The sequence below is a fragment of the Oryctolagus cuniculus genome, chromosome 9 (assembly GCF_964237555.1).
Source record: "Oryctolagus cuniculus chromosome 9, mOryCun1.1, whole genome shotgun sequence".
In the NCBI taxonomy this organism is placed as follows: Eukaryota; Metazoa; Chordata; class Mammalia; order Lagomorpha; family Leporidae; genus Oryctolagus; species Oryctolagus cuniculus.
The window spans coordinates 119731469-119743164 of record NC_091440.1 but is presented as its reverse complement, the minus strand read 5'-3'; the positions used below and the strand labels follow the sequence as shown (position 1 = coordinate 119743164).

The 11696-nt window shown below is 44.4% G+C and overlaps 1 protein-coding gene across 35 annotated transcripts in view; it reads left to right on the top strand.

The window, feature by feature from the left end:
* The window catches only part of C2CD5 (C2 calcium dependent domain containing 5), a 93613-nt gene that overhangs the window by 917 nt on the left and 81000 nt on the right, over positions 1–11696 (top strand). For all 35 annotated transcript variants that reach the window (XM_002712710.5, XM_002712712.5, XM_070049482.1 and 32 more), the window contains exons 2-3: positions 67–185; positions 8586–8672. In XM_002712710.5, coding sequence (XP_002712756.1) covers positions 96–185; positions 8586–8672 — 177 coding nt within the window. In that variant the 5' untranslated portion in view covers positions 67–95. The remainder of the gene's footprint in view (positions 1–66; positions 186–8585; positions 8673–11696) is intronic.

Here is an 11696-nt window from a genome sequence, read left to right as displayed (position 1 = left end):
CCCCGCCGGCGCGCGCCCCCCGCCCGGCCCGGCGCTCGGCGCAGACTCGCTTGTTTGTTTCTGCAGGAGCCCAAGGAGAGGCCGAAGCCGAGACGATGCCCGGGAAGCTGAAGGTGAAAATCGTGGCCGGGCGCCATTTGCCAGTGATGGACCGTGCTAGTGACCTGACTGATGCCTTCGTGGAGGTTGGTGCAAGGTCCTGCCCCTTAGAGCCCAGGGTGCGCTAAACCTTGTGAAGGATCTGCCCCGGCTGGCTCCCAGCCCCTTAAACCCATGCCCCTTGCCCACCCGTCTGCCGCGCGTGTCCAGCTGCCCCTCGAGGGGTGACCGCCGAGACCTCAGCCCTCGTGATGGGTCCTGGCGCACAGGCGGCGCTGGAGGCCCCCACTGCCCGGGGTGCGCGGTGACCCTGGTGTCAGGACCCGCTGCAGGCCACCTGCCCGTCTGGAGGGGCCCGGGCGTGGCGGCGCGGCTCCCTGGGCGCACACTTGCCAGGCGGTCCTTGGGGAGGGCTGGCCCTCGGCGCCTGAGCGCTGGGCACCGTGTTGATGCAGGAGCCCCGCGGTGCGAGGGGATCCAGTCTGGAGCCAACCAACCTTTTTGAATCATCCGTGTGAGTTCCAAACACAGCTGTTAACACTTCCTGCTCTTGTAGGGACTAGCAGGTCTGATGAGCTCTTTCAGGATAATTTAGTGCCTTGAGGTAGGAAGTCAATTAAGTGCCGCGGATTTAAATTGCAAAATTGCTTTTTAAATCTAATGATTAGTTTAAAAGTCATGCAAATTAGCGCGGGCCTAGGGCCCAGAAAGTAATAACCCAGCGTGTGAAAGAAGCCTAGTAAAAATTGCAATAAAAAATCACCGTGATGAGCCTGAGCATTAGAGCCGTAATCGTTGGGGTGTTATTGCTTAGAGTTGGTAGAGGCATGACAGTCTGCAGCCTGATTGCATCTCAGAATTGTCTTCCTGTTCCCTAAAGGTTTTCTAACCTAATGACTGCAGTTCCCTGCCCCTCCGTTGTCATGGTAATTCCTAATGCCAGCTTCCTTTTCTTTTGAGGGTGTTGTTGGGCCAGATGGTAAGGAATGGGGCTAAGAGATGACCAGACCATGATATTTGTTTTCAGGTAGCCCAGAGACTGATCCATACAACTTATAGCTAGCATGTATTGAGTCTCATTATTGCCAGATTAGTGCTAAGTAGTTTTTAATTCTTAGTCCCCACAGCAGACTTAATTTGGGAAGGAGTTTTTTTTTTTTTTTCTAATGTCTGTTCATTTTTATTTATTTGAAAGGCAGAGTGACACAAAGAGAGAAAGATCTTCCATCCGTCACTGTCCAAGTGTCCCACGTAGGTGGCAGAAACTCAAGTAGAAGTACTTGAGCCGTCATTTGCTGACTCCCCGGTACATTAGCAGGAAGCTGGATTGGAAACAGAGTCCACACTCAATCCTAGGCTTCCTGATCTGGGATGTGGGAGTCCCAAGCAGTGTATTAATCACTGAGTCAAATACCTATCCAAATGGGTGTGCTTTTGACAGTTATGTATAAGGAAACTCCGTCACAGTGCTTTTATTTTTTATTTTTTTAAAAAAGGTGTGTTTGTTTGAAAGGCATAGTTAGATCTTCCCTTTGCTGGTTCACTCCCCAAGTGGCCACAGTGGCTGGGACTGGGCCAGAAGGAAGCCAGGAGCGTGGAGCTTCATCCTGGTCTCATGTGGGTGACAAGGGCCCAAGTACTTGGGACATCTGCTGCTTTCTCACATGTATTAGAAGGGAGTTGGATACTAAGTGGAAAAGCTGGAACTTAACGGGCATTCATATGGGATGCTAGAGTTGTAGGAGGTGGCTTAACTTACTGTGTCACAACACTGGACCCCATCACAGTCGTTTTATCTGTAGAACAGTTAGATTCTAGATGAGGTTCTTACCCGTGTGACTATCTGGTGGGACACTGGGGAGTCATGACATGGGATCAGTCTTCATAATTGGGGAGACCCCTTTGCATTGCAGGACGCCCAGCGTATCTGACCCTTCCTCATTAGCAGCTTCTGTGTCCCAATAACATAGACATTTCTAAAGCTCCTTTAGGATTTGGTTCTGTCACTTTTGCAAACCTCTCACTTTGGGAGAGAGAGAGGTAGGATGGATCCTTGGAAAAACTTGAAGAGGCCTTTTAAAAGAGGAAGACTAGCTGATGGAAGCACATTGTTAGCCAGTGGGAGCGCAAAATTGGGATGGTAATGTCTTAGAAGGCTAGAGAGGAAGTTTCTAGATGGCTGTGAAATGACTCTGAAAGGTCAAGTAAGACTGAGAAATCACTGTTAGACAGTATGGAGGCAGTTACTGCTTCTGGAAGAGACATAGTCATGGGGAAGCCAGTACTGTAGTGAAGTTGAGTGTAGGCAGTCGCTTCAGGAAAAACAGCTGAGGGGTGTGGGTGTCGTGGCACAGCTGGTTAAAATTATTTATTTGTAAAGCAGAGTGACAGAGGGAGAGTTGGAAGTATTCCATGTGCTGGTTCACTTGCTACATGGCTACCACAGCCAGATCTGAGCCATCCGGAAGCCAGGAGCCTGGCACTCCATCCAGGTCTCCCATGTGGGTGGCAGTGGCCTAGGTGCTTGGGCCATCACCTGCCTTCCCAGGCATATCAGCAGGAGGTTCGAGCAGAAGGGGAGCATCTGGGACTCAAAGCAGCAATCTGATTTGGGATGCTGGTGTGTCAGTTGCCTGCTTAAACCTGTTGGACCACAATGCCAGCCCCCACACCCCTCGCTCCAGCCACTCAGCTCCACCTGGGATCCAGCTTTCTGTTAATGAACATCCTGGGAGATAGCAGGTACTGGTTCAAGTCCTTGGGTCCTTGCTGTCCACTTGAGAGACTGGGAGGGAATTCCTGTCCCCTCACTTTGGCTTGGCCTAACCCTGGCTGTTGCAAACTTTGTTAAGTGACCCAATGGATGGAAGATAGTATCTCCTCTCTCTCTGCCTTTCAAATAAATATGTAAATCTTAAAAAAGACAAATAAGTACGGCTCTGTAAGGGAGAAGGAAAATGCTGTGGTGTTTGAGGAGCATACAGCTCTCAGTACTTTTCGCAAAATAAGCTACAAAACCCAATTGTGTGCTAATAGGAATAATCCAGCAGGAAGGGAAAAATGCACATAAAGGGATAATGAAGGATTTACAGTTTGATAAAGGGATAAATTGTGCAGTGTGAACTGTAAGTAATACAAGCTCACAGGAGCTGGAGGCTATGAAGCCTAGGCAAGTTACAAAAAATCTTTATGTTGTGTCCAGGAAAGTGGTGACATTTCCAAGGCATAGAGAAAAAGGAGCGTTTTCAGTTGAGTAGGACAAATTTCGTAAAAGCAGAAGGAACGATAGAGTTAGAAGGATTCGTGTTGACCAGAAGTTGGAAATCTGGCTAGGAAAAAGGAACAGAGACCCCTGAGTAGTTTGAGAATTAGGGGAAGAAGTCTGTACAATAGAAGCTTTCTTTGCCAACTTCCATTGACTGATTTATTTTAGTCTTTGGTGCTCTGCATTCCATCTCTAAAGCATATTCTTAAAAGCCCTTGTCAACAGAAAGACTTGTCAATAAAAAAGACTCTTAAAAGGTTAATGCAAGGCATTTGAGTGACCTAGGCCTGAGAGACACAAGCCCAGAGAACGTCCTGGAAAGTGTTCCAAAGTTATCAAATTCTATCTAGAATTTACGTATTCCATGACAGGAAATTTTGTTTTACCCTTACACATTGAACATATGGCTTGGCCCGAAAAGACCGGCTGGGGGTAGAGGGTAAATTGTATATTAGAACATGATTGCTTAGAACCATCATCTCTGAGGAAGCCACTACTGAAAAAGTGGCTACTGATTAATTTTAAAAACATTTCTGGGAATAGATAAGGAATGTATAGATGAGGATTGCGCAAGGTTACTCCAGATGAGCAAGATGAAAGAAATCCTGTGTGCACATCACCCAAGTCAGCTGACTTAGTGGAAAAGATTAATAGCTCAGGGGCTGGTGTTGTGCTGTAGCGGGTGGGCTGCCATCTGTGATGCTAGCATCCCATTAGGGTACCCATTTGAGTCCTGGCTGCTGCACTTCCAATCCATCTCTCTCTCTCTCCTCCTCTGGAACTCTGCCCTTCGCATAAATAAATAAATATCAGAAGGAAGATGAATAGCTCAGTGAGGACATTCCTCAGAGGGGAGTAGGTGTTCCTCTTGAATGCTCTACAGACTTTTTAGGGGCAGTGTCTTTGCACACCCATGTTACACCCATGCACCTGGAGTCTTTCTTCAGTTGGCTGACACACTTTACCAAGATGCAGTTGTATTTATAACCAGATCTGTTGATGGTTTTCATAATTGTTTGTAATTTATTTAAACCATATACTGTATAAATAGGTGAGATGAGTGTGAAAATTAATGCTAAGTAAAGACTTTTGGAAACAGTCACTAAAAATTACACTTGTGTTAGATGGAGGAAAGATAGTAAAAAAAATAGAATTTGTTTTAAAGATTTATTTATTTTATTTATGTGAAAGGCACCAGTACAGATAGAGGAGCAGAGAGAGCTTCCGAGAGCTTCCATCCACTGGCTCACTCCCTAAATGGCCACAGTGGCAAAGGCTGGGCCAGGCTGAAGCCAGGAGCACAGAGGTTCTTCTGTGTCTCCCATTTCGTTGCAGGAGCCCAAGCACTAGGGCCATCTTCAGCTGCTTTCCCAGGCACATTAGCAGGAAGCTGGATGGGAAATGGTATAGCCAGATCTTGAATTGGTACCTATATAAGATGTTGACATCGCAGGCGCTGAGCCGTAATGCCAGCCCCTAGGATTTCTTTCTTTCTTTCTTTCTCTCTTTCTTTCTTTCTTCCTTTCTTCCTTTCTTCCTTTCTTCCTTTCTTCCTTTCTTCCTTTCTTCCTTCCTTCCTTCCTTCCTTCCTTCCTTCCTTCCTTCCTTCCTTTCTTCCTTTCTTCCTTTCTTCCTTTCTTCCTTTCTTTCTTCCTTTCTTTCCAAGCAGTTTTAAATTCTGCCACCATATAAATCCAAGCTGGAAGTCATAGGTAATACATTATGTGTGTGGTTTAATGAACAAAGGATGATGTGGAACTCTGAACAACGTACCTGTACTCCAAGAAGAGCCCTTAAATTTACATTGAAAGATAGAAGAGTGAATATTTGTTGATACATTAGATGTTGAGATGTTTGCAGATTATATTATTTTAGTGATTCTCTAAGTTATTTGATTAACTGATTGAATACTGGCCCTGGTGGCATTGGTTGAGAGGGTTTCTACTGTGTAAGATAAGTTTATGGAACCAGGGAAATCAAGTGGTCCTTAAAGATGGCTGTTCTTGCAGGAGTCCTGGGATGAATAAGATGGGGTTCTGAAGCTCTCAATGTGCATGTTAAAATACTTTCTGCCAAACTACATTGTCATTTTGTGTTTATCTAGGAGCCTTTGAGGGAACAGGGAGAGGAAGCAAAATTAGCACTTAATGAGTATTTTTATGAACCAGACATTTTGTGGGGCCTCTACATGTATTAATTTATGTAATGCTCACAGCAATCCTGCTTCTCAGAGAAGGAAGCAAATTTAAATAACAGGTTAAATAACTTTCTCAGGGTAATTTAGTTAATGAGTGGGGAAAGAGAATGCTTACATTACTGGGGAATCTTCCATTAAAGTGCCTGATGTTTCTTAACAAAGTTGTAAGGTGTTCATTTAACCGATGAGTAATAAAGTTTCCTTTAAGTTAAAGAAGACCAAATAAACTGTGACTCTACTTGAAGGGAAAGCATCACACACAAGCCTTCTTTTTTCTGAAATCTTATTTATTGTTTGTTTAAATCATTTTGGGAACTGTCTGATCTTTTATATATCTAGAATGGCGGCAGTTGCCAAAAAAATAAAACCAAAACACAGCATGGTACAACTGCTGCATTGGGACAAAACTGAAGAAGTCTCTGAGCTCTTAACTTAGAACCTGATATGCTTTTGGGCCATTGAGTCAAAACCCTTAAGTATATTTGATTTTTGAAGAGTTTTGAAAATCCTAACATTTTATTTCAAATAAAGAAGTTTTAGTATTATTTACAAATTTATGATTTTTTTAAAAAAAGATTTATTTGAAAGGCAGAGTTAGAGGGAGGAGAAGACACAGAGAATCTTCTATCTTGCTGGTTCACTCTCCAAATAGCCACAATGGCCAGTGCTGGGCCAGGCCAAAGCCAGGAACCAGGAACTTCTTCCAAGTCTCCCACGTGGGTAGCAGGGGCCCAAACACTTAATAGAGAGGGAGAGAGAAAGAGAGAGAGAGATGTCTTCTATCTGCTGGTTCACTCCTTAAATGGCTGCAACAGCTAAGGCTGTGCCAGGCAAGCCAGGAGCTTCTTCTGGGTCTCCCACCTGAGTGGCAAGGGAGTCGGAGGTGTCTCAGGTGGTGGCTTAATCCTGTATGCCATAATACTGACCCCTATGTACTTTTTTTTTTTTTAATGTTTTCTACCCTTAAACTGCTTATGTTCCAGATGGTTGGTGCTGTGCCTGATAATACAAACTGAATTAGCTAAATGGTAAAATACTTAGAAAAATATACAGAAGAGAAAAATAATTTTACTTTTAAAAAGTGTCTTAGACTGACTGAACTGACCTCAGTGAGTGTTGTAATACCTGCCTGGGTGGACCAGCATTTACTAAGTATGTATAGCGTGCAGAACTATGCTGGCTGCGGTGAAAAAGAAGATAAGCTTGGCGGCACTTTGAAGCTAGGAAGGATGCTTGATGATGGTAATAGAACAAGGTTAAGACTTAGAAGAGGTCAAATTAAGAGACTGAGGCAAGTTATGAAACAGTCGCCTCCCTATTTTTTTCGTAAGTTTGCTTCCTGACCACTTCTTAGATCTGGTCTTAGGTTTCACAGTCTCCATTCTTTGTTGGAAGCGAATCCCAGGGATTTAGTTTGCTTTCTTTCCTTCATTTCTTTTTGATTACATGTTTTTGGATCTTCCCGATTTTGTGCTTGCCAAGATAGGCTGTGAATTAAGATAGTCTTTTCACCTAACCCCTTTTATTGTCCCTGAAGCTGGGAACATAAAACGTAATCGTTTATTGCTTGTTGCTGTACACAGACAAGAGAATGAAAAAACAACAGGTAATGGGGAAATTACCAGGAAATATTGTTAAGTTCTTGTAATAATGGGTGTAGTTCTAGATTTTCTTGTTTAGATAGCTAAGGGGAAAGTGAGCTGATCTTTACCTTGTGATTTTCAGTTTTGCTGCTCCTCCCTTCTTTAGATTTCCCTCAGTGGCACAGCAAAAGGTTCTTGGGGCCAGCATTGTGGCTTGGCAGATAAAGCTGCCACCTGCCATGCCGGCATTCCATATGGGTGCTGGTTTGTTTCCTGGCTGCTTCACTTCTGGTTCACCTCCCTGCTAATGGCCTGGGAAAAGCAGCAGCAGATGAGCCAAGTGCTTGGGCCCCTTCCACCCACGTGGGAAACCTGGATGAAGCTTCTAGCTTCAGACTGACCCAGCTTTGGTTTTACCAGTGGATGGAAGATCGCTTTCTCTCTCTCTCTGCCTTTGAATAAATAAATCTTTTTTTTTTAATTTTAATTTTTTTATTTATTTGACAGCTATAGTTAGTGAGAGAGAGAGAGAGAAAGGTCTTCCTTCCGTTGGCTCACCCCCAAATGGCCGCTACGGCCAGAGCTACGCCGATCCAAAACTAGGAACCAGGTGCTTCTTCCTGGTCTCCCACGCAGGTGCAGGGGCCCAAGCACTTGGACCATCCTCTACTGCCTTCTCGGGCCACAGCAGGGAGCTGGACTGGAAGAGGAGCAACTAGGACAGGAACCCGGCGCCCATATGGGATGCCGGTGCCACAGGCAGAGGATTAACCAAGTGAGCCACAGTGCCGGCCCCAGTAAATCTTTTTTTTTTTTTTTGACAGGCAGAGTGGACAGTGAGAGAGACAGAGAGAAAGGTCTTCCTTTGCCGTTGGTTCACCCTCCAATGGCCGCTGCGGTCGGCGCACCGCACTGATCCGAAGCCAGGAGCCAGGTGCTTCTCCTGGTCTCCCATGGGGTGCAGGGCCCAAGGACTTGGGCCATCCTCCACTGCACTACCTGGCCACAGCAGAGAGCTGTCCTGGAAGAGGGGCAACCGGGACAGAATGCGGCGCCCCGACTGGGACTAGAACCCGGTGTGCCGGCGCTGCAAGGCGGACGATTAGCCTAGTGAGCCTCCGTGCCGGCTCTCCCAATAAATCTTAAAAAAAAAAAAAACACAAGATTTCCCTCTTTTGTCTGAGCTCATGTTTAGTGGCTGTACTTGTACTGACTTTTCCCATCTAAGTTGGCATCATGATCTATGGTTTTCTTTTTCCCAGGGAACTAGTCAAGCAGAAAAGGGGTAATTTTTGTACCAGGTGTGTTCCCCAGGCGTACGTGGACTGGTCTGTACCTTTTTCTTTTTGTCACAGAGGACAGCTGTCTTTCTTTTTTGTTATGGTTAACTTGGCTGACATTAAAATTTACTTTTATTTACATTTTAAATATTTGTTTTTAGGTAAAGTTTGGTAATACCACCTTTAAGACAGATGTGTACCTCAAGTCACTCAACCCCCAGTGGAATTCAGAATGGTTTAAATTTGAGGTAAGTTTATAAAAATCAGTACTTTTGAGTATATTTTTTAGAAGTAATTCTTTTTCCAGAATGGTAGCAATACTTTTTAATTCAGGTATGCTAATTTTTCTGTACCATAAAAATATTTGTTTAATTAAAAATCCTGTTTTCATTTTAAATAATTTATTTGAAAGGTAGATAAAGACATAGACATCTGCTTGTTCATTCCCCAGAACAGCCCAGGTTGGCCAGGCCAAAGCCAGGAGCTTAAAACTCAGTCTGGTCTCCCATGCGGGTGGCAGGTACCCAACCACTTGAGGCATTCTCTGCTGCCTCCCAGTATGAACTAGCAGGAAGCTGGAATTGGAAGTAGAGCAGGGCTTGAACCCAGGTGCTCTCATATGGGAGGTGGGCATCTCAAGTGGCTTTTTTTTTTTTTTTTTTTTTTTTTTTTGAGAGGTAAAGTTACAGACAGGGAGAGAGACAGAGAGAAAGGTCTTTCATCCACTAGTTCATTCCCCAGATGGCCGCAGTGGCCTGAGCTGTGCCAATCTGAAGCCAGGAGACAGGAGCTTCTTCTGGTTCTCCCATGTGGGTGCCGAGACCCAAGCAAGTGGGCCATGTCCCACTGTCTTCCTAGGCCATAAACAGAGAGCTGAATCAGAAGAACAGCTGGGGGCTGGCACTGTGGTGCAGCGAGTTAACACACTGGCCTGAAGCACCAGCATCCCATATGGGCGCTGGTTCGAGTCCTGGCTGCTCCTCTTCTGATCCAGCTCTCTGTGGTGGCCTGGGATAGCAGTGGAGGATGACCCAAGTCCTTGGGCCCCTGCACCCGCATGTGAGACCCGGAAGAGGCTCCTGGCTCCTGGCTTCGGATCATCGCAGCTCCGGCCATTGTGGCCAATGGGGGAATGAGCCATTGGGTGGAAGACCTCTCTCTCTGCCTCTCCTCTCTCTGACTTTCAAATAAATAAATAAATCTTTAAAAAAAAGAAGTAGAGCAGCTGAGACAAACCAGTGCCCATGTGGGAAGCTGGTGCCATAGTTGGAAGCTTAGCCTACTATACCAGAGCACCTGCCCCCCAAGTGACATCTTAACAGCTGTGCCAAACACCAACCCTGGAATATTGAGCTTATAAAAATTATATTACAGTTAAGAAAATACAGCATATGATAACAGGTTTCAAAAAGAGGTCCTTAACATATATTATGTTACTGTTATTGTAGTTTTGTCTAGAATTTAGCGTATACCAGAATCACTAAAGAACAATGCACAGATTTAGAAAAAACTTTAGATCGTGGCAAAACTATGTATCTCTAAAATATTGCTAAATTTTTAAATAAGCATTTTCTTTTTTTTTTTTAAGGATTTAAATAAGCATTTTCAAGTACACAGTTGTGTATCATTAATTACAGTGACAGTGTGGTGTGACCATTAACCACTGTTTCCAGAACATTTTCATTAACCTGCGTGGGAGCTCTGTATCCACTGATCAGTAACTCCACTTTCCTTCCGTCTTTCCTCTGGGCTGTGGTAACCTTCAGTCTGCTGTCTCTTTGAATTTGTTCATGCTAGATATTTCATATGAACAGAATCAGAATTGCAGCAGGGGCTAGGCTGAGGTCAGGAGCCAGGAACACTCTCCCTGTTTCCACATGGGTGGCAGGTTCCAAGTTCTTGGGCAGCTTCTGCTGCCTTCCCAGGTGCACTAGCCATAAGCTGGATTAGAATTGGCGCTCCATTATAGGATGTCAGCATTGTGAGACTGCTCACAGGCTCAACCTGTGCCAAAAAACCAGTCTTCACATTTTTATTTTTTAATTGCTTTATTTATCTTTTGTTGTTGAGGTTTTAAAAAAAAATATTTATTTATTTGAAAGGCAGAGTGACAGAGAGAGACAGGCTGACAGACATATCTTCATTTGCTAGTTCATTCTGCAAATACCCACAACAGCTGGTGTAGCCAAAGTGAAAGCCAAGAGCCAGCAACTCCAGGTGTCCTTTGTGTGTGGCAGAGACTCAAGTACTTGAACCATCATCTGCTGCTTCCCAGGTCCATTAGCTGGGAGTTCAGTTGGAAGCATGGAGTAACTGGGACTCAGATTGGCACTCTGATATGGGATGCAGCCATCTCTAGCATTGGCTTAACCCACTGTGCCACAGTGCCAACCCCAAGTTGTAGTTCTTCTGTATTCTGAATATTTTTTAAAGCTTTATTTATTTACTTGAAAGCAGAGTTAGAGGCAGAGGCAGGGAGAGAAAGAGAGAGAGAGAGTTCCATCATCTGGTTCACTCCCAAGATGGCCACCATGTCCGGAGCTAAAACCAGTCCAAACCTAGGTGCCTGGAGCTTCTTCTGGGTCTCCCACACAGGTGCAGGGGCCCAAGGACTTGGGCCATTTTCTACTGCTTTCCCAGGCCATAGCAGAGAGCTGGATGGGAAGAGGAGCAGCCGGGACTAGAACCGGCGCCCATATGGAATACTGGGGCTTCAGGTCAGGGCTTTAACCCACTGCGCCACAGTGCCGGCCCCAAACGGCCTTGTCTTGTTCTCTGTTCTGTTTGGCACAGTGCTTGGCACATGATGAGGACTTGATAATGAGTGAATCAAGGAAGAGAAGATAGACTTTTACCTCATAAACTTAATTCATGTATTTACGCTGCTTTTTTCATTTTACACATAGTTAATTTTGCTTACGATTTTATTCTGAAATTGTCCTTAGAAATTATGGTTTCATTATATTCGTTAGCATATTTTTTTCTCTGTAAAGAAGATATGGACTCTGTTGTGGTGTTCCTTAAGCATTGTTGCTATATATCACAGTCGTAAGACACAGATAATACGTCAGAAATGGAGTTGAGAACTTTTTTTGTGTTAATCATTCTAATTTTATGCTTGGAGGAAAACTATATTTTTTTCCCTCAGAAAAATGTCATCTTCTTAAATAGAAAAGGGAGTTACAACTTTTTTTTAATGTGTATTAATTCCTCTACCTTTGTGCTTAGAGATAGATCTAAGATTTGTTTTCAGAAACATCTTCATTTTCATT